Source organism: Somniosus microcephalus, chromosome 11, assembly GCF_052327205.1.
Source record: "Somniosus microcephalus isolate GS21.2 chromosome 11, FLI_Smic_1.0, whole genome shotgun sequence".
Classification (NCBI taxonomy): domain Eukaryota; kingdom Metazoa; phylum Chordata; class Chondrichthyes; order Squaliformes; family Somniosidae; genus Somniosus; species Somniosus microcephalus.
The window spans coordinates 238,316,455-238,338,630 of NC_140997.1; the positions used below are offsets into that span (position 1 = coordinate 238,316,455).

The 22,176-nt window shown below is 58.0% G+C and overlaps 1 protein-coding gene across 1 annotated transcript in view; it reads right to left on the reverse strand.

Moving 5' to 3' along the window:
• Positions 1-1,179: 1,179 nt before the first annotated feature.
• Positions 1,180-22,176, reverse strand: part of LOC147111371 (hyaluronidase-Ba-like) — a 36,465-nt gene continuing 15,468 nt past the window's right edge. Inside the window, exons 2-3 of the mRNA XM_086002194.1 lie at positions 11,474-11,563; positions 1,180-3,125 (exon numbers count right to left, since the gene is read on the reverse strand). Of these exons, the coding sequence (XP_085858320.1) occupies positions 2,730-3,125; positions 11,474-11,563 (486 nt within the window). The 3' untranslated portion in view covers positions 1,180-2,729. The remainder of the gene's footprint in view (positions 3,126-11,473; positions 11,564-22,176) is intronic.

Sequence of the window (22,176 nt, forward strand, 5' to 3'; positions counted from 1 at the left end):
CACCAGGATGTTACCTGGGATGGAGCGCCTCAGCTATGAAGAGAGGCTGGACAGGCTGGGGTTGTTTTCCTTGGAGCAAAGAAGGCTGAGGGGGGACCTGATTGAGGTGTACAAAATGATGAGGGGCATAGATAGGGTAGATAAAGAGGAACTTTTCCCCTTAGTAGGGGGGTCAATAACAAGGGGGCATAGATTCAGGGTAAGGGGCAGGAGATTTAGAGGGGATTTGAGGAGGAACTTTTTCACCCAGAGGGTGGTTGGAATGTGGAACTCAATGCCTGAAAGGGTGGTAGAGGCAGGAACCCTCACAACATTCAAGAAGCATTTGGATGAGCACTTGAAATGCCATTGCATACAAGGCTATGGACCAAATGCTGGAAAATGGGATTAGACTGGACAGGGATGGATGGGCAGCGCAGACACGATGGGCCGAAGGGCCTCTTTCTGTGCTGTAAAACTCTATGACTCTATGACTGAACACTCCCAGAGCAGGTACAGCACGGGTTAGATACAGAGTAAAGCTCCCTCTACACTGTCCCGTCAAACACTCCCAGAGCAGGTACAGCACGGGTTAGATACAGAGTAAAGCTCCCTCTTCACTGTCCCATCAAACACTCCCAGGGCAGGTACAGCACGGGTTAGATACAGAATAAAGCTCCCTCTACACTGTCCCCATCAAACACTCCCAGGGCAGGTACAGCACGGGTTAGATACAGAGTACAGCTCCCTCTACACTGTCCCATCAAACACTCCCAGGGCAGGTACAGCACGGATTAGATACAGAGTAAAGCTCCCTCTGCACTGTCCCATCAAACACTCCCAGGGTAGGTACAGCACGGGTTAGATACAGAGTAAAGCTCCCTCTCCACTGTCCCATCAAACACTCCCAGGGCAGGTATAGCCCGGGTTAGATACAGAGTAAAGCTCCCTCTACACTGTCCCATCAAACACTCCCAGGGCAGGTACAGCACGGGTTAGATACAGAATAAAGCTCCCTCTACACTGTCCCCATCAAACACTCCCAGGGCAGGTACAGCACGGATTAGATACAGAGTAAAGCTCCCTCTACACTGTCCTACCAAACACTCCCAGGGCAGGTACAGCACGGGTTAGATACAGAATAAAGCTCCCTCTACACTGTCCCATCAAACACTCCCAGGGCAGGTACAGCACGGTACAGCACAGGTTAGATACAGAATAAAGCTCCCTCTGCACTGTCCCATCAGACACTCCCAGGGCAGGTACAGCACGGCCCAGTCCTCAATGAGTCTCATTGGCCAGGAGGAAGAAAATGGAACTTTGGTTTAAAGCAGGAATGAGTCGGTGAGGTTTGGGGATATTATCGAGCACCCAGGGACAGAGCAGGGAGGAAGCACTCGATGGAACAAGGCTCTCCTGTCTTAAGCATCTTGCACCAGTATTTAAAGTTTCTGTAAATTCCCCACTATCCAAAGCCCCTCCCCTGAAGGTGTTGAATCTTGCTGCGCTCCAGTCCCACAAGCCTCCAGTGTCAAACGCTGTTCGTGTTCAGACAGGGAGTCTCGGTCCAGTCCTCACATCGCAGCAGCAGTCACTGGATGCCGATCAGCAGCAGGCTTGACTCGCCCCTCCTGACCCACAACAGACAGCAAGGGCTGAATGGGCTCCTGCCCTCTGGGCCTCGGTGGTTCCAGTGCAGTCCAGGCAGCGTCGAGCTGTCTGTGGTTCGATACAAAGCTTGTTGTAAATGTCCTGGCCGCGCCAGCGGGGTCCAGTCGCAGCGATTGGACTCGGCGTGTCTGGGTGTCGAAGTCCCACTCGGCAGGAACCAACACAAACCGCTCCGGGACCAAACCACTGCCATTTTCCTGCTTAAACTGGTGATGGGCTCTTCGCCCAAGTTGGAAAGTAGCTGTGTGCTGGGACCGGGGTCTCTCCGCTCGTTCAGTGACCCCAGCCATAACTTGTACAAATCACAATGAATATGATCCACGGGATTCTCCCCGTCTCAGGCCGGCTGAGATTTCGTTAAATTCCATGACTAAAAATGGAATTCCGACTTTATTTATTGAGTAATTGCCCCAGCCTCACTCACTACTGTTCATTCAAGTGATTTACTTGGAGATAGTCTAACTAAGTTTAACTAGGTCTAAATTTCCGAGCGTGTCCTGTCCATTCCCATGTGCTCGGCTTGTGAACTCGCAGATAATGTAATCTACGATTCAATGTGATTTACAGCAGCTCAGAATCCCCCACAACAGTTCGATACTGTCTGGATCTGATTTACACGGTGCAGTGTACCCGCCATTATCTGGGGACTGTCCTCTCGGTGACTCACTGCCAATCGCCTTTTAACTGCTGCAATTAATTTACATTTTGAATCATGGAATTACAGTACCACCAAACACAACAAGAAAACCTTTCATCTTGTTCAGGTGTCCCACCTGCTATTCAGTCCAAACCCCAGGCACTGTTGTAAGCCCTGTGTGTAACACTAAACCACTCGCCCAGTCACACACAATCACCTTTAAAAGGCAGCAACTTAAAACCAGACAACGTCTATCCGATTTCCTATCAGGTTTTCCGGGCGAAAAGCTAGAAACCGAATCCAGGTCAAAACCTGACATTTGGTCCCATCTCCACTGGCGCGGTCTCATTCAGCCTCAGTCGCTGGTGTGTGTGCCGACACACTCAGGGTGAGTTTTTCAAGTTTCAGGAAAGTGCACTTCATTGTGTAAAGTTTTCACGTGTCAGGAGAGGAACCACATTACCAGCAAGGAGAGAGCAGCGATGAACAGGGTGCTTTCTCCCCGACACACTGGCCCGGTGCTTTTCGCCTTATTGCAGTATTTCCCCCTCCAGCCCTTGTAACACTGACAAACAAATTCTTCTTTCAATCGGCGCTTGTCCAGATAGCTTAACTGGCCTTTCGTGAACACCCTGAATATCCCGCGATCGGTCCGTGTGATTATCCGAAAGGACCTTTTGCTCAAGTGTAAGTAAGTGTTATCCTCAGGATGCTTGCGGTAACATCGACCACGTTTGCTGCACAGGTATTGACTGCAGCTCTGAGCAGCCATGGTGACATTGACAACATACGGCCCCAGGATTCGCTTCACGTAATCCCTCACATGTAGGCAGTTATCCTGCAGAGAGAGAGAGAGAGAGGAAGAAATAGAGCGCGTTACTTACAGGGAAGGCAAGGTCCCGGCAATTGTACCAACATTAGGAGCAGGGGGAGGCCATTCAGCCCCTCGAGCCTGCTCCCCATTGGCCCCATTATACGGGGAGCGAATGCACTTCTCCCGATAGTCTCTGCATCAGTCGCCCCCTGCGGTAAAACATTCGCTGCTCTAATAAAACATTTCTTCTACCTTCCCCCTTTAGGAATATTAGGAACAGGAGAAGCCATTCAGCCCCTCGATCTGCACCTCAACCCCATTTACCCGCCTTTGCCCCGTGCCCCTCCATACTCTTAACCAACAAAAATCCATCAATCTCAGATTTGACATTTTCAATTGACCCCCAGCTTCTACAGCTTTTTTGGGGAGACAGTTCCAGATTCCCACCCCACTTTGTGTGAAGAAGTGCTTCCTGACATCACCCCTGAACGGCCTGGCTCTAATTTTAAGGTTCTGCCCCCTTGTTCTGGACTCCCCCCACCAGAGGAAATAGTTTCTCTCTATCCACCCGATCAACTCCTTTAATCATCTTAAACACCTCGATTAGACCATCCCTTAATCTTCTAAACTCGAGGGAACACAAGCCCAGTCTGCAACCTGTCCTCGTAATTTAACCCTTTCAGCCCCGTCCCATTCTGGTGAATCTCCGCAGCTCCCTCAGAACTTTGCTGTTCATCAATTGTCAGCCATGGCTCAGTGGGTTGCACTTTCACCTCAGAGCCAGAAGGTCATGGGTTCAAGTCCAGCACTGCACTGTCGGAGGGGCAGTACTGAGGGAGCGCTGCACTGTCGGAGGGGCAGTACTGAGGGAGTGCTGCACTGTCGGAGGGCAGTACTGAGAGAGCGCTGCACTGTCGGAGGGGCAGTACTGAGGGAGCGCCGCACTGTCGGAGGGGCAGTACTGAGGGAGCGCCGCACTGTCGGAGGGGCAGTACTGAGGGAGAGCTGCACTGTCGGAGGGGCAGTACTGAGGGAGCGCTGCACTGTCGGAGGGGCAGTACTGAGGGAGTGCTGCTTTGTCAGAGGGGCAGTACTGAGGGAGTGCTGCACTGTTAGAGGGGCAGTACTGAGGGAGAGCTGCACTGTCAGAGGGGCAGTACTGAAGGAGCGCTGCACTGTCGGAGGGTCAGTACTGAGGGAGTGTTGCACTGTCGGAGGGGCAGTACTGAGGGAGCGCTGCACTGTCGGAGGGGCAGTATTGAGGGAGAGCTGCACTGTCTGATGGGCAATACTGAGGGAGTGCTGCGCTGTCGGAGGGACAGTACTGAGGGAGCGCCGCACTGTCGGAGGGGCAGTACTGACGGAGCGCCGCCCTGTCGGAGGGTCAGTACTGAGGGAGCGCCGCCCTGTCGCAGGGAAGTACTGAGGGAGCACCGCCCTGTCGCAGGGGAAGTACTGAGGGAGTGCCGCCCTGTCGCAGGGGAAGTACTGCGGGAGCGCCGCACTATCAGAGAGGCAATACTGAGGGAGTGCCGCACTGTCAGAGGGGCAGTACTGAGGGAGCGCCGCACTGTCGGAGGGGCAGTACTGACGGAGCGCTGCACTGTTGGTGGGGCAGTACTGAGGGGGCGCTGCACTGTCGGAGAGGCAGTACTGAGGGAGCGCTGCACTGTCGGAGGGTCAGTACTGAGGGAGCGCTGCACTGTCGGAGGGGCAGTATTGAGGGAGAGCTGCACTGTCTGATGGGCAATACTGAGGGAGTGCTGCACTGTCGGAGGGGCAGTATTGAGGGGGCACTGTACTGTCGATGGGGCTGTAATGAGGGGGCGCTGCACAGTTGTAGCATTGCACTGTTGGAGGGGCAGTACTGAGGGAGCGCTGCACTGTCGGTGGGTCAGTACTGAGGGAGTGCTGCACTGTCGGAGGGGCAGTACTGAGGGAGCACCGCCCTGTCGCAGGGGAAGTACTGAGGGAGCGCTGCCCTGTCGCAGGGGAAGTACTGAGGGAGTGCTGCACTTTCAGAGGGGCAGTACTGAGGGAGTGCCGCACTGTCGGAGGGGCAGTACTGAAGGAGCGCTGCACTGTCGGAGGGGCAGTACTGAGGGAGCGCCGCACTGTCGGAGGGGCAGTACTGAGGGAGCGCTGCACTATCGGAGGGGCAGTACTGAGGGAGCGCTGCACTGTCAGATGGGCAGTACTGAGGGAGTGCTGCACTGTCGGAGGGGCAGTACTGAGGGAGCGCTGCACTGTCGGAGGGTCAGTACTGAGGGAGTACTGAGGGAGTGCTGCACTGTCGGAGGGGCAGTACTGAGGGAGCGCTGCACTGTTGGAGGGGCAGTATTGAGGGAGAGCTGCACTGTCTGATGGGCAATCCTGAGGGAGTGCTGCACTGTCGGAGGGGCAGTATTGAGGGGGCGCTGTACTGTCGATGGGGCTGTAATGAGGGGGCGCTGCACTGTTGTAGCATTGCACTGTTGGAGGGGCAGTACTGAGGGAGTGCTGCACTGTCGGAGGGGCAGTATTGAGGGAGTGCTGCACTGTCGGAGGGGCAGTACTGAGGGAGTGCTGCACTGTCGGAGGGGCAGTACTGAGGGAGTGCTGCACTGTCAGTGGGCAATGCTGAGGGAGTGCTGCACTGTCGGAGGGGCAGTACTGAGGGAGTGCTGCACTGTCGGAGGGGCAGTACTGAGGGAGTGCTGCACTGTCAGTGGGCAATGCTGAGGGAGTGCTGCACTGTTGGAGGGGCAGTACTGAGGGAGCGCTGCACTGTCGGAGGGGCAGTACTGAGGGAGTGCTGCACTGTCAGTGGGCAATGCTGAGGGAGCGCTGCACTGTCGGAGGGGCAGTACTGAGGATGCTGTGCAATGTCACGGGTGGTTTTAAACCGAGGGCCCATCTGCCCTCTGAGTTGGACATAACACGGTCACTATTCTGAAGAAGAGCAGGGGAGTTCTCCCTGGTGTCCTGGTCAATATTTATCCCTCAACTAACATCACTAAAACAGATTATCTGGTCATTTATCTCATTGCTGGAATCTTGCTGTGCGCTAATTGGCTATTGTGTTTCTCCTTAAAACAAAAGACTACACTTCAGAATAATTAATTGGCTGTAAAGCACTTTGGGGCGTCCTGATGTTGTGACAGGTGCTATATAAATGGAAATCCTTCCGTTCTCTAAAGATAATCCTCAGTCTTGTTCCAATTCATGAACCAATTGAAACACGCTTTCACTCTTTACCCTCTCGAAACCTTTCAAAAAGCTTTACTAAATCCTCGCTGTATTGACACTTCGACAAGCAACAGATATCCGCAACCAGCTCCTGTCACATTGAAGTACTGTAACCTGCTGGGCTGCGGACCAAGAGCTGGACAGTGGGATTAGGCCGGACAGTGGGATTAGGCCGGTCAGTGGAATTAGGCTGGTCAGTGAGATTAGGCCGGACTGTGGGATTAGGATGGTCAGTGGGATTAGGCCGGACAGTGGGATTAGGCCGGACAGTGGGATTAAGCCGGACAGTGGGATTAGGCCGGACAGTGGGATTAGGCCGGACAGTGGAATTAGGCCGGACAGTGGGATTAGGCCGGGCAGTGGGATTAGGCCGGTCAGTGAGATTAGGCCGGACTGTGGGATTAGGATGGTCAGTGGGATTAGGCCGGACAGTGGGATTAGGCCGGACAGTGGGATTAGGCCGGACAGTGGGATTAGGCCGGACAGTGGGATTAGGCCGGACAGTGGGATTAGGCCGGGCAGTGGGATTAGGCCGGGCAGTGGGATTAGGCCGGTCAGTGGGATTAGGCCGGACAGTGGGATTAGGCTGGACAGTGGGATTAGGCCAGTTAGTGGGATTAGGCTGGACAGTGTGATTAGGCCGGTCAGTGGGATTAGGCTGGTCAGTGGGATTAGGCCGGTTAGTAGGATTAGGCCGGTCAGTGGGATTAGGCCGGACAGTGGGATTAGGCCGGACAGTGGGATTAGGCCGGTCAGTGGGATTAGGCTGGACAGTGGGATTAGGCCGGTCAGTGGGATTAGGCCGGTCAGTGGGATTAGGCCGGTCAGTGGGATTAGGCCGGTCAGTGGGATTAGGCTGGACAGTGGGATTAGGCCGGTCTGTGGGATTAGGCCGGTCAGTGGGATTAGGCCGGTCAGTGGGATTAGGCCGGTCAGTGGGATTAGGCTGGACAGTGGGATTAGGCCGGTCTGTGGGATTAGGCCGGTCTGTGGGATTAGGCCGGTCAGTGGGATTAGGCCGGTCAGTGGGATTAGGCCAGTTAGTGGGATTAGGCTGGACAGTGGGATTAGGCCGGTCAGTGGGATTAGGCCGGTCAGTGGGATTAGGCCGGTCAGTGGGATTAGGCCAGTCAGTGGGATTAGGCCAGTCAGTGGGATTAGGCCGGTCAGTGGGATTAGGCCGGTCAGTGGGATTAGGCCGGACAGTGGGATTAGGCTGGACAGTGGGATTAGGCCGGTCAGTGGGATTAGGCCGGTCAGTGGAATGAGGTCGGTCAGTGGAATTAGGTCGGTCAGTGAGATTAGGCCGGTCAGTGGGATTAGGCCGGTCAGTGGGATTAGGCCGGTCAGTGGGATTAGGCCGGTCAGTGGAATGAGGTCGGTCAGTGGGATTAGGCCGGTCAGTGGAATGAGGTCGGTTAGTGGGATTAGGCCGGTCAGTGGGATTAGGCCAGTCAGTGTGATTAGGCTGGACAGTGGGATTAGGCCGGTCAGTGGGATTAGGCCGGTCAGTGGGATTAGGCCGGACAGTGGGATTAGGCTGGACAGTGGGATTAGGCCGGTCAGTGGGATTAGGCCGGTCAGTGGGATTAGGCCGGTCAGTGGGATTAGGCCAGTTAGTGGGATTAGGCCGGTCAGTGGGATTAGGCTGGACAGTGGGATTAGGCCGGTCAGTGGGATTAGGCCGGTCAGTGGGATTAGGCCGGTCAGTGGGATTAGGCCGGTCAGTGGGATTAGGCCGGTCAGTGGGATTAGGCCGGTCAGTGGGATTAGGCCGGTCAGTGGGATTAGGCCGGTCAGTGGGATTAGGCCGGTCAGTGGGATTAGGCCGGACAGTGGGATTAGGCCGGACAGTGGGATTAGGCCGGTCAGTGGGATTAGGCCGGTCAGTGGGATTAGGCCGGTCAGTGGGATTAGGCCGGTCAGTGGGATTAGGCCAGTCAGTGGGATTAGGCCAGTCAGTGGGATTAGGCCAGTCAGTGGGATTAGGCCGGTCAGTGGGATTAGGCTGGACAGTGGGATTAGGCCGGTCAGTGGGATTAGGCCAGTCAGTGGGATTAGGCCGGTCAGTGGGATTAGGCTGGACAGTGGGATTAGGCTGGACAGTGGGATTAGGCCGGTCAGTGGGATTAGGCCGGTCAGTGGGATTAGGCCAGTTAGTGGGATTAGGCCGGTCAGTGGGATTAGGCTGGACAGTGGGATTAGGCCGGTCAGTGGGATTAAGCCGGTCAGTGGGATTAGGCCAGTCAGTGGGATTAGGCCGGTCAGTGGGATTAGGCCGGTCAGTGGGATTAGGCCGGTCAGTGGGATTAGGCTGGACAGTGGGATTAGGCTGCTCAGTGGGATTAGGCCAGTCAGTGGGATTAGGCTGGACAGTGGGATTAGGCCGGTCAGTGGGATTAGGCCAGTCAGTGGGATTAGGCTGGACAGTGGGATTAGGCCGGTCAGTGGGATTAGGCCACTCAGTGGGATTAGGCTGGACAGTGGGATTAGGCCGGTCAGTGGGATTAGGCTGGACAGTGTGATTAGGCCGGTCAGTGGGATTAGGCTGGACAGTGGGATTAGGCTGGACAGTGGGATTAGGCTGGACAGTGGGATTAGGCCGGTCAGTGGGATTAGGCCGGTCAGTGGGATTAGGCCCAACAGTGTGATTAGGCCGGTCAGTGGGATTAGGCTGGACAGTGGGATTAGGCCAGTCAGTGGGATTAGGCCAGTCAGTGTGATTAGGCCGGTCAGTGGGATTAGGCTGGACAGTGTGATTAGGCTGGACAGTGGGATTAGGCCGGTCAGTGGGATTAGGCCAGTCAGTGGGATTAGGCTGGACAGTGGGATTAGGCCAGTCAGTGGGATTAGGCCAGTCAGTGGGATTAGGCTGGACAGTGGGATTAGGCCGGTCAGTGGGATTAGGCCAGTCAGTGTGATTAGGCCGGTCAGTGGGATTAGGCCAGTCAGTGGGATTAGGCTGGACAGTGGGATTAGGCTGGTCAGTGGGATTAGGCCGGTCAGTGGGATTAGGCCAGTCAGTGGGATTAGGCCGGACAGTGGGATTAGGCCGGACAGTGGGATTAGGCTGGACAGTGGGATTAGGCTGGACAGTGGGATTAGGCTGGACAGTGGGATTAGGCTGGACAGTGGGATTAGGCCAGTCAGTGGGATTAGGCCGATCAGTGGGATTAGGCCGGTCAGTGGGATTAGGCCGGACAGTGGGATTAGGCCGGACAGTGGGATTAGGCCAGTCAGTGGGATTAGGCCAGTCAGTGGGATTAGGCCGGACAGTGGGATTAGGCCAGTCAGTGGGATTAGGCTGGACAGTGGGATTAGGCCAGTCAGTGGGATTAGGCCGGACCGTGGGATTAGGCCAGTCAGTGGGATTAGGCCGGTCAGTGGGATTAGGCCGGACAGTGGGATTAGGCCGGTCAGTGGGATTAGGCCAGTCAGTGGGATTAGGCTGGACAGTGGGATTAGGCCGGTCAGTGGGATTAGGCCGGTCAGTGGGATTAGGCCGGACAGTGGGATTAGACCGGTCAGTGGGATTAGGCTGGAGAGTGGGATTAGGCCGGTCAGTGGGATTAGGCCGGTCAGTGGGATTAGGCTGGACAGTGGGATTAGGCCGGTCAGTGGGATTAGGCTGGACAGTGGGATTAGGCCGGTCAGTGGGATTAGGCCGGACAGTGGGATTAGGCCGGTCAGTGGGATTAGGCCGGACAGTGGGATTAGGCCGGTCAGTGGGATTAGGCCAGTCAGTGGGATTAGGCTGGACAGTGGGATTAGGCCGGATAGCACATTGTCGGCCGGTCAGTGGGATTAGGCCGGTCAGTGGGATTAGGGTGGACAGTGGGATTAGGCCAGTCAGTGGGATTAGGCCGGTCAGTGGGATTAGGCTGGACAGTGGGATTAGGCCGGTCAGTGGGATTAGGCCGGTCAGTGGGATTAGGCCGGTCAGTGGGATTAGGCTGGTCAGTGAGATTAGGCCGGTCAGTGGGATTAGGCTGGACAGTGGGATTAGGCCGGACAGTGGGATTAGGCTGGACAGTGGGATTAGGCCGGTCAGTGGGATTAGGCCAGTCAGTGGGATTAGGCTGGACAGTGGGATTAGGCCAGTCAGTGGGATTAGGCCGGTCAGTGGGATTAGGCTGGACAGTGGGATTAGGCCGGTCAGTGGGATTAGGCCGGTCAGTGGGATTAGGCCGGTCAGTGGGATTAGGCCGGTCAGTGGGATTAGGCTGGTCAGTGGGATTAGGCCGGACAGTGGGATTAGGCCGGTCAGTGGGATTAGGCCGGTCAGTGGGATTAGGCTGGACAGTGGGTTTAGGCCGGACAGTGGGATTAGGCTGGACAGTGGGATTAGGCCGGTCAGTGGGATTAGGCCAGTCAGTGGGATTAGGCTGGACAGTGGGATTAGGCCGGACAGTGGGATTAGGCCGGACAGTGGGATTAGGCCAGACAGTGGGATTAGGCCGGACAGTGTGATTAGGCTGGACAGTGGGATTAGGCCGGTCAGTGGGATTAGGCCGGACAGTGGGATTAGGCTGGACAGTGGGATTAGGCCGGTCAGTGGGATTAGGCTGGACAGTGGGATTAGGCTGGACAGTGGGATTAGGCTGGACAGTGGGATTAGGCTGGACAGTGGGATTAGGCCGGTCAGTGGGATTAGGCCGGTCAGTGGGATTAGGCCGGTCAGTGGGATTAGGCCGGACAGTGGGATTAGGCCGGACAGTGGGATTAGGCCGGACAGTGGGATTAGGCCGGACAGTGGGATTAGGCTGGACAGTGGGATTAGGCCGGACAGTGGGATTAGGCCGGTCAGTGGGATTAGGCTGGACAGTGGGATTAGGCCGGACAGTGGGATTAGGCCGGTCAGTGGGATTAGGCTGGACAGTGGGATTAGGCCGGACAGTGGGATTAGGCCGGTCAGTGGGATTAGGCTGGACAGTGGGATTAGGCCGGACAGTGGGATTAGGCCGGTCAGTGGGATTAGGCCGGACAGTGGGATTAGGCCGGTCAGCACATTGTCGGCCGGCGCGGAAAGATGGGCCGAATGGCCTCCTTCTGTGACGTAAATTTCTATGATTCTGTGACAAGTGAGTTTCAGACTGGATAAAGGATGTGTAAGCGAGTGATTGTGAACAGTGGGCGTGTCTTACCTTGGTGCGCGAGAACTCAACGCTTCCCCACAGAATGACTCCGCTGGCTCCCAGGGCCGCACTTTCCCCAATTGTGTAGATTAAATCTTTCTGGAATGGAAGCGCAGTCAATGAGTAAATGAGCAGGTTATCTCGGAGCCGCTCTGAGGGAGAGGGGCAGGTTGTGGGGCAATTCTCCGCCTATTGTGGGGGTTTAATGATGCTGTTCCACAACGAGTGGCAAACACTCCCTTACCTCAGTATGGGCCCTACTTTGTCATTGGGTAAAACCATGAGGACAACTTCAGGCATCCTCGAGAGTGCAGGCAGCACGAGTGAATCACCAGAGGGCCTGTTCAAATCAATCCACGCGGCCGGCAAACACACACAGCTCTGACGAAAGGTCTTCGACCTGAAACGTTAACTCTCTTCACGGAGGCTGCCTGACCTGCTGAGTTTCTCCAGCATTTTCTGTTTTTATTTCAGATTTCCAGCATCTTTTTGTATTAGTGTTTAAACACATACACTGCCTGAGACAGATCTTAGCCGAGGTGTGGATTGCTTTTAAATCGTTTCCCGGTCAACCTATTTACAAAGAAGCAATGGCCCCAGCGAGGGCTGATTCTGGGGGCTCAGGGCAGGTCTGTGCCCAGCACGGAGCAGTGAGGAGTATGATCAGTTTGAAGAATAGACAGGTGGTCGTGTGTACATTTCCCCAGAATACCAACCATGCCTTCTTCCTATGACAGCATCCCACGTTTCCCCAATCAGCCCAGAGACTGGCCTCAGCAAGCAGCTCATCCCAACTGTTCATCTCCCGGGTGTGAAGGTGTCTTTCCTGAACTCGGCCCAAACTTGCAACTTGTCCCATTGCACTGCACCGATTCTGGCTCGACTATCTCCACCCCCGGGTCTCTCTCCACCCCCCGGGTCTCTCTCCACCCCCCCGGGTCTCCCCGCCCCCCGGGTCTCTCTCCACCCCCCCGGGTCTCCCCACCCCCCGGGTCTCTCTCCACCCCCCGGGTCATAAGAACATAAGAACATAAGAAATAGGAGCAGGAGTAGGCCATACGGCCCCTCGGGCCTGCTCTGCCATTCAATAGGATCATGGCTGATCTGAATCTAGACTCACGTCCACTTCCCTGCCCTCTCCCTGTAACCCCTAATTCCCTTATCAGCTAGGAAACTGTCTATCTCCGTTTAAAATTTATTTAATGTTGCAGCTTCCACAGCTCTCTGGGGTAGCAAATTCCATAGATTTACTACCCTCTGAGTGAAGAAGTTTCTCCTCATCTCAGTTTTGAAAGGGCAGCCCCTTATTCTAAGATTATGCCCCCTAGTTCTAGTCTCACCCATCAGTGGAAACATCCTCACCGCATCCACCCGATCAAGCCCCCTCACAATCTTATATGTTTCGATAAGATCGCCTCTCATTCTTCTGAACTCCAATGAGTAGAGTCCCAACCTACTCAACCTTTCCTCATACGTCAACCCCCTCATCTCCAGAATCAACCGAGTGAACCTTCTCTGAACCGCCTCGAGAGCAAGTATATCTTTTCTTAAATATGGAAACCAAAACTGCACGCAGTATTCCAGGTGTGGCCTCACCAATACCCTGTATAACTGAAGCAAGACTTCCCTGTTTTTATACTCCATCCCCCTTGCAATAAAAGCCAAGATTCCATTGGCCTTCCTGATCACCTGCTGCACCTGCATACTAACTTCTGTGTTTCATGCACCAGGACCCCCAGATCCCTTTGTACTGTAGCACTTTGCAGTTTCTCTCCATTTAGATAATAACTTGCTCTTTGATTTTTTCTGACAAAGTGCATAACCTCACACTTTCCAATATTATATTGCATCTGCCAAATCTCTGCCCACTCACTTAGCCTGTCTATGTCCTTTTGCAGGTTTTTTATGTCCTCCTCACTCACTACTTTCCCTCCCATCTTTGTATCGTCAGCAAACTTGGATATGTTGCACTCGGTCCCTTCCTCCAAATCGTTAATATAGATTGTAAAGAGTTGGGGTCCCAGCACTGACCCCTGCGGAACACCACTAGTTACTAATTGCCAGCCCGAGAATGAACCATTTATCCCAACTCTTTGTTTTCTGTTAGATAGCCAATCTTCCACCCATGCCAGTATATTACCCCCAATCCCGTGATTTTTTTATCTTGATCAGTAACCTTTTGTGTGGAACCTTGTCAAATGCCTTTTGGAAGTCCAAATACACTACATCCACTGGTTCCCCTTTATCCACCCTGTATGTTACGTCCTCAAAGAATTCGAGCAAATTTGTCAAACATGACTTCCCCTTCATAAAACCATGCTGACTCTATCCTATTAAATTATGTTTATCCAAATGCTCTGTTACTGTTTCCTTAATAATGGACTCCAACATTTTGCCAACCACAGATGTTAGGCTAACTGGTCTATAGTTTCCAGCTTTTTGTCTACTTCCCTTCTTAAATAAGGGTGTTACATTAGCAGTTTTCCAATCTGCCGGGACCTTTCCTGAGTCCAGGGAGTTCTGGAAAATAATCACCAATGCATCCACAATCCCTACCGCCACTTCTCTCAAGACCCTAGGATGTAGGCCATCAGGTCTGGGGGATTTATCCGCCTTAAGTCCCATTATTTTACCGAGTACCATCTCCTTAGTGATTTTAATCGTGTTGAGCTCCTCCCCCCCATTGCCCCCTGTTTGTCCAGTGTTGGGATATTTTTAGTGTCCTCTACTGTAAAGACTGATACAAAATATTTGTTCAGCGTCTTTGCCATCTCCATGTTCCCCACCACTAGTTTCCCGGTCTCATCCTCTAAGGGACCAACGTTCACTTTAGCCACCCTTTTTCTTTTTATATAGCTGTAGAAACTCTTGCTATCTGTTTTTATATTTTTTGCTAGTTTACTTTCATAATCTATCTTCCCTTTCTTAATTAATCTTTTAGTTATTGTTTGCTGGCTTTTAAATGCTTCCCAATCTTCTATCCTCCCACTAGATTTGGCTACTTTATATGCCCTTGTTTTCAGTCGGATACTATCCTTTATTACTTTACTAAGCCACGGATGGCTGTCTTTTCTTTTACTCCCCTTTTTCCTCAGTGGAATATATTTATCTTGAAAGATGTGAAATATCTTCTTGAATGTAGACCACTGCTCTTGTACCGTCTTACACTTTAATCTGTTTTCCCAGTCCACTTTAGTCAATTCTACTCTCATACCTTCATAGTCTCCTTTATTTAAGCTCAGTATGCTGGTTTGAGATCCAACTCTCTCACCCTCAAACTGAATTTGGAATTCAACCATATTATGGTCACTCATTCCAAGGGGATCCTTTACTAGGACATTTTTTATTAATCCTGTCTCATTACACAGGACCAGATCTAAGATTGCCTGCCCCCTGGTTGGTTCAGTTACATACTGCTCAAGGAACCTGTCCCTAATACACTCTATGAACTCTTCCTCAAGGCTGCCATGCCCAATTTGATTAGTCCAGTCAATATGAAAGTTAAAATCCCCCATGATTATAGCTGTTCCCTTATTACAAGCCCCAACTATTTCCTGATTTATGCTCCGACCAACAGAGTTGCAACTGTTAGGAGGCCTATAGACTATGCCCACTAGTGACTTTTTCCCCTTATTATTCCTTATCTCCACCCAAACTGTTTCACTATCCTGATCCTTTGACCCAATATCATTTCTGACTATTGCAGTGATTCCATCCTTGATTAACATAGCAACCCCACCTCCCTTTCCTTCCTGTCTGTCCTTCCTAATTGTCAAATACCCTTACCCTTGTATGTTTAGTTCCCAGTCATGATCATCTTGCAGCCATGTTTCCATAATAGCCACCAGATCATACCCATGTGTAGTTATTTGTACCGTCAACTCGTCTATTTTGTTACGAATGCTGCGTGCATTCAGATAAAGAACTTTCAAATATGTTTTCTGACAATTTATTCCTGCTTTTACCCCTTTTACTACTTTACCTTTATCATTATACATTCTGTCCCTTCCTGACATGCTCTGGTTTTTAATTCCCCCACTGCTACCTTGCCCTATTGCCTTCTCCGCTGTCATTTTTATTTTTCGCTCTCTTAAAACTTCCCCCCCACTAATTAGTTTAAAGCCCTCTCTACAGCCCTAGTTATTCGATTCGCCAGGATTCTAGTCCCAGCACTGGCCAAGTGAAGTCCGTCCCAATGGAACAGCTCTCTCCTGTCCCAGTACTGGTGCCAGTGTCCCAAGAAGCAAAACCCATTTCTCCCACACCAGTCTTTGAGCCACGCATTTAACTCTCTAATTTTATTTACCCTAGCCAAATTTGCACGTGGCTCAGGTAGTAATTCAGAGATTATTACCCTTGTGGTTCTGATTTTTAATTTGGCCCCTAGCTGCTCAAACTCCCTCAGCAGAACCTCTTTCCTTGTCCTATCTATGTCATTGGTACCAACATGGACCACAACAACTGGATCCTCTCCACCCCCCTGGGTCCCTCTCCCCTGGGTCTCTCTCCCCGGGTCTCTCTCCCCGGGTCTCTCTCTCCCCCCCGGGTCTCTCCCCCGGGTCTCTCTCCCCGGGTCTCTCTCCCCGGGTCGCTCTCTCCCCCCCGGGTCTCTCTCCCCCGGGTCTCTCTCTCCCCCCGGGTCTCTCTCCCCCGGGTCTCTCTCTCCCCGGGTCTCTCCCCGGGTCTCTCCCCCCGGGTCTCTCTCCCCGGGTCCCTCCCCCGGGTCTCTCTCCCCGGGTCTCTCTCTCCCCGGGTCTCTCTCTCCCCGGGTCTCTCTCCCTGGGTCTCTCCCCCCGGGTCTCTCTCCCCCCGGGTCTCTCTCCCTCGGGTCTCTCTCCCCGGGTCTCTCTCCCCGGGTCTCTCTCCCCCCGGGTCTCTCTCCCCGGGTCTCTCTCCCCGGGTCTCTCCCCGGGTCTCTCTCCCCGGGTCTCTCTCCCCGGGTCTCTCTCTCTCCCCGGGTCTCTCTCTCTCCCCGGGTCTCTCTCCCCCTGGGTCTCCCCCCGGGTCTCTCTCCCCGGGTCTCTCTCCCCCGGGTCTCTCCCCGGGTCTCTCTCCCCGGGTCTCTCTCCCCGGGTCTCTCCCCGGGTCTCTCTCCCCGGGTCTCTCTCCCCGGGTCTCTCTCTCTCCCCGGGTCTCTCTCTCTCTCCCGGGTGTCTCTCCCCCTGGGTCTCCCCCCGGGTCTCTCTCCCCGGGTCTCTCTCCCCGGGTCTCTCTCTCTCCCCGGGTCTCTCTCTCTCCCCGGGTCTCTCTCCCCCTGGGTCTCCCCCCGGGTCTCTCTCCCCGGGTCTCTCTCCCCGGGTCTCTCCCCGGGTCTCTCTCCCCGGGTCTCTCTCCCCGGGTCTCTCTCTCTCCCCGGGTCTCTCTCTCTCCCCGGGTCTCTCTCCCCCTGGGTCTCCCCCCGGGTCTCTCTCCCCGGGTCTCTCTCCCCCGGGTCTCTCCCCGGGTCTCTCTCCCCGGGTCTCTCTCCCCGGGTCTCTCTCCCCGGCTCTCTCTCCCTGGGTCTCTCCCCGGGTCTCTCTCCCCCGGGTCTCTCTCCCCCTGGGTCTCTCTCCCCGGGTCTCTCTCCCCGGGGTCTCTCTCCCTCGGGTCTCTCTCCCCGGGTCTCTCTTCCCCCGGGTCTCTCTCCCCGGGTCTCTCTCCCCGGGTCTCTCTCCCCGGGGTCTCTCTCCCTCGGCTCTCTCTCCCCGGGTCTCTCTCCCCCCGGGTCTCTCTCCCCGGGTCTCTCTCCCTGGGTCTCTCTCCCCCCGGGTCTCTCTCTCCCCGGGTCTCTCTCCCCCGGGTCTCTCCCCGGGTCTCTCTCCCCCGGGTCTCTCCCCGGGTCTCTCTCCCCGGGTCTCTCTCCCCGGGTCTCTCTCTCTCCCCGGGTCTCTCTCCCCCGGGTCTCTCTCCCCGGGTCTCTCTCCCCCCGGGTCTCTCTCCCCGAGTCTCTCTCCCCCGGGTCTCTCTCCCCCGGGTCTCTCTCCCCGGGTCTCTCTCCCCGGGACTCTCTCCCCGGGTCTCTCTCTCCCCCCGGGTCTCTCTCCCCGGGTCTCTCTCCCCGGGTCTCTCTCCCCGGGTCTCTCTCTCTCCCCCTGGGTCTCTCTCCCCGGGTCTCTCTCTCCCCGGGTCTCTCTCCCCGGGTCTCTCTCCCCCGGGTCTCTCCCCGGGCCTCTCTCCCCGGGTCTCTCTCTCCCCCCGGGTCTCTCTCCCCGGCTCTCTCTCCCTGGGTCTCTCTCTCTCCCCCGGTCTCTCCCCCTGGGTCTCCCCCCAGGTCTCTCTCCCCGGGTCTCTCTCCCCCGGGTCTCTCCCCCCGGGTCTGTCTCCCCGGGTCTCTCTCTCCCCCCCGGGTCTCTCTCCCCCGGGTCTCTCTCCCCGGGTCTCTCTCCCCCGGGTCTCTCTCCCCGGGTCTCTCTCCCCCGGGTCTCTCTCCCCCGGGTCTCTCTCCCCCGGGTCTCTCTCCCCCAGGTCTCTCCCCGGGTCTCTCTCCCCGGGCCTCTCTCCCCGGGTCTCTCTCTCCCCCCGGGTCTCTCTCCCCGGGTCTCTCTCCCCGGGTCTCTCTCTCTCCCCGGGTCTCTCTCCCCCTGGGTCTCTCTCCCCGGGTCTCTCTCTCCCCGGGTCTCTCTCCCCGGGTCTCTCTCCCCCGGGTCTCTCCCCGGGCCTCTCTCCCCGGGTCTCTCTCTCCCCCCGGGTCTCTCTCCCCGGGTCTCTCTCCCCGGGTCTCTCTCTCCCCCTGGGTCTCTCTCCCCGGCTCTCTCTCCCTGGATCTCTCTCTCTCCCCCGGTCTCTCCCCCTGGGTCTCCCCCCAGGTCTCTCTCCCCGGGTCTCTCTCCCCCGGGTCTCTCCCCCCGGGTCTGTCTCCCCGGGTCTCTCTCTCCCCCCCGGGTCTCTCTCCCCCGGGTCTCTCTCCCCGGGTCTCTCTCCCCCGGGTCTCTCCCCCGGGTCTCTCTCCCCGGGTCTCTCTCTCCCCGGGTCTCTCTCCCCGGGTCTCTCTCCCCCGGGTCTCTCTCCCTGGGTCTCTCTCTCCCCGGGTCTCTCTCTCCCCGGGTCTCTCCCCCCCGGGTCTCTCTCCCTCGGGTCTCTCTCCCCGGGTCTCTCTCCCCGGGTCTCTCTCCCCCGGGTCTCTCCCCGGGCCTCTCTCCCCGGGTCTCTCTCTCCCCCCGGGTCTCTCTCCCCGGGTCTCTCTCTCCCCCTGGGTCTCTCTCCCCGGCTCTCTCTCCCTGGGTCTCTCTCTCTCCCCCGGTCTCTCCCCCTGGGTCTCCCCCCAGGTCTCTCTCCCCGGGTCTCTCTCCCCCGGGTCTCTCCCCCCGGGTCTGTCTCCCCGGGTCTCTCTCTCCCCCCCGGGTCTCTCTCCCCCGGGTCTCTCTCCCCGGGTCTCTCTCCCCCGGGTCTCTCCCCCGGGTCTCTCTCCCCGGGTCTCTCTCTCCCCGGGTCTCTCTCCCCGGGTCTCTCTCCCCCGGGTCTCTCTCCCTGGGTCTCTCTCTCCCCGGGTCTCTCTCTCCCCGGGTCTCTCCCCCCCGGGTCTCTCTCCCTCCGGTCTCTCTCCCCGGGTCTCTCCCCCCCGGGTCTCTCTCCCTCCGGTCTCTCTCCCCGGGTCTCTCTCCCCGGGTCTCTCCCCGGGTCTCTCTCCCCGGGTCTCTCTCCCCGGGTCTCTCTCCCCGGGTCTCTCTCCCTGGGTCTCTCCCCGGGTCTCTCTCCCCCGGGTCTCTCTCCCCCTGGGTCTCTCTCCCCGGGTCTCTCTCCCCGGGGTCTCTCTCCCTCGGGTCTCTCTCCCCGGGTCTCTCTCCCCCCGGGTCTCTCTCCCCGGGTCTCTCTCCCCGGGTCTCTCTCCCCGGGGTCTCTCTCCCTCGGGTCTCTCTCCCCGGGTCTCTCTCCCCCCGGGTCTCTCTCCCCGGGTCTCTCTCCCTGGGTCTCTCTCCCCCCGGGTCTCTCTCCCCCCGGGTCTCTCTCCCCGGGTCTCTCTCCCCGGGTCTCTCTCCCCCGGGTCTCTCCCCGGGTCTCTCTCCCCCGGGTCTCTCCCCGGGTCTCTCTCCCCGGGTCTCTCTCCCCGGGTCTCTCTCCCCGGGTCTCTCTCCCCGGGTCTCTCTCTCTCCCCGGGTCTCTCTCCCCCGGGTCTCTCTCCCCGGGTCTCTCTCCCCCCGGGTCTCTCTCCCCGGGTCTCTCTACCCGGGTCTCTCTCCCCCGGGTCTCTCTCCCCCGGGTCTCTCTCCCCCGGGTCTCTCTCCCCGGGCCTCTCTCCCCGGGTCTCTCTCTCCCCCGGGTCTCTCTCCCCGGGTCTCTCTCCCCGGGTCTCTCTCCCCGGGTCTCTCTCTCTCCCCCTGGGTCTCTCTCCCCGGGTCTCTCTCTCCCCGGGTCTCTCTCCCCGGGTCTCTCTCCCCCGGGTCTCTCCCCGGGCCTCTCTCCCCGGGTCTCTCTCTCCCCCCGGGTCTCTCTCCCCGGCTCTCTCTCCCTGGGTCTCTCTCTCTCCCCCGGTCTCTCCCCCTGGGTCTCCCCCCAGGTCTCTCTCCCCGGGTCTCTCTCCCCCGGGTCTCTCCCCCCGGGTCTGTCTCCCCGGGTCTCTCTCTCCCCCCCGGGTCTCTCTCCCCCGGGTCTCTCTCCCCGGGTCTCTCTCCCCCGGGTCTCTCTCCCCGGGTCTCTCTCCCCCGGGTCTCTCTCCCCCGGGTCTCTCTCCCCCGGGTCTCTCTCCCCCAGGTCTCTCCCCGGGTCTCTCTCCCCGGGCCTCTCTCCCCGGGTCTCTCTCTCCCCCCGGGTCTCTCTCCCCGGGTCTCTCTCCCCGGGTCTCTCTCTCTCCCCGGGTCTCTCTCCCCCTGGGTCTCTCTCCCCGGGTCTCTCTCTCCCCGGGTCTCTCTCCCCGGGTCTCTCTCCCCCGGGTCTCTCCCCGGGCCTCTCTCCCCGGGTCTCTCTCTCCCCCCGGGTCTCTCTCCCCGGGTCTCTCTCCCCGGGTCTCTCTCTCCCCCTGGGTCTCTCTCCCCGGCTCTCTCTCCCTGGATCTCTCTCTCTCCCCCGGTCTCTCCCCCTGGGTCTCCCCCCAGGTCTCTCTCCCCGGGTCTCTCTCCCCCGGGTCTCTCCCCCCGGGTCTGTCTCCCCGGGTCTCTCTCTCCCCCCCGGGTCTCTCTCCCCCGGGTCTCTCTCCCCGGGTCTCTCTCCCCCGGGTCTCTCCCCCGGGTCTCTCTCCCCGGGTCTCTCTCTCCCCGGGTCTCTCTCCCCGGGTCTCTCTCCCCCGGGTCTCTCTCCCTGGGTCTCTCTCTCCCCGGGTCTCTCTCTCCCCGGGTCTCTCCCCCCCGGGTCTCTCTCCCTCGGGTCTCTCTCCCCGGGTCTCTCTCCCCGGGTCTCTCTCCCCCGGGTCTCTCCCCGGGCCTCTCTCCCCGGGTCTCTCTCTCCCCCCGGGTCTCTCTCCCCGGGTCTCTCTCTCCCCCTGGGTCTCTCTCCCCGGCTCTCTCTCCCTGGGTCTCTCTCTCTCCCCCGGTCTCTCCCCCTGGGTCTCCCCCCAGGTCTCTCTCCCCGGGTCTCTCTCCCCCGGGTCTCTCCCCCCGGGTCTGTCTCCCCGGGTCTCTCTCTCCCCCCCGGGTCTCTCTCCCCCGGGTCTCTCTCCCCGGGTCTCTCTCCCCCGGGTCTCTCCCCCGGGTCTCTCTCCCCGGGTCTCTCTCTCCCCGGGTCTCTCTCCCCGGGTCTCTCTCCCCCGGGTCTCTCTCCCTGGGTCTCTCTCTCCCCGGGTCTCTCTCTCCCCGGGTCTCTCCCCCCCGGGTCTCTCTCCCTCCGGTCTCTCTCCCCGGGTCTCTCTCCCTCGGGTCTCTCTCCCCGGGTCTCTCTCCCCGGGTCTCTCTCCCTCGGGTCTCTCTCCCCGGGTCTCTCTCTCCCTCGGGTCTCTCTCCCCGGGTCTCTCTCCCCGGGTCTCTCTCTCCCTGGGTCCCTCTCCCCGGGTCTCTCTCCCCCGGGTCTCTGTCCCCGGGTCTCTGTCCCCGGGTCTCTCCCCCCGGGTGTCTCTCCCCGGGTCTCTCTCTCCCCGGGTCTCTCTCCCCCGGGTCTCTCTCCCCGGGTCTCTCTCCCTCGGGTCTCTCTCCCCGGGTCTCTCTCTCCCTCGGGTCTCTCTCCCCGGGTCTCTCTCTCCCTGGGTCCCTCTCCCCGGGTCTCTCTCCCCCGGGTCTCTCTCCCCGGGTCTCTCTCCCCGGGTCTCTCTCTCCCCGGGTCTCTCTCTCCCCGGGTCTCTCCCCCCCGGGTCTCTCTCCCTCGGGTCTCTCTCCCTCGGGTCTCTCTCCCCGGGTCTCTCTCCCCGGGTCTCTCTCTCCCCGGGTCTCTCTCTCCCCGGGTCTCTCTCTCCCCGGGTCTCTCCCCCCCGGGTCTCTCTCCCTCGGGTCTCTCTCCCTCGGGTCTCTCTCCCCGGGTCTCTCTCCCCGGGTCTCTCTCCCTCGGGTCTCTCTCCCCGGGTCTCTCTCTCCCTCGGGTCTCTCTCCCCGGGTCTCTCTCCCCGGGTCTCTCTCTCCCTGGGTCCCTCTCCCCGGGTCTCTCTCCCCCGGGTCTCTGTCCCCGGGTCTCTGTCCCCGGGTCTCTCCCCCCGGGTCTCTCTCCCCGGGTCTCTCTCTCCCCGGGTCTCTCTCCCCCGGGTCTCTCTCCCCGGGTCTCTCTCCCTCGGGTCTCTCTCCCCGGGTCTCTCTCTCCCTCGGGTCTCTCTCCCCGGGTCTCTCTCTCCCTGGGTCCCTCTCCCCGGGTCTCTCTCCCCCGGGTCTCTCTCCCCGGGT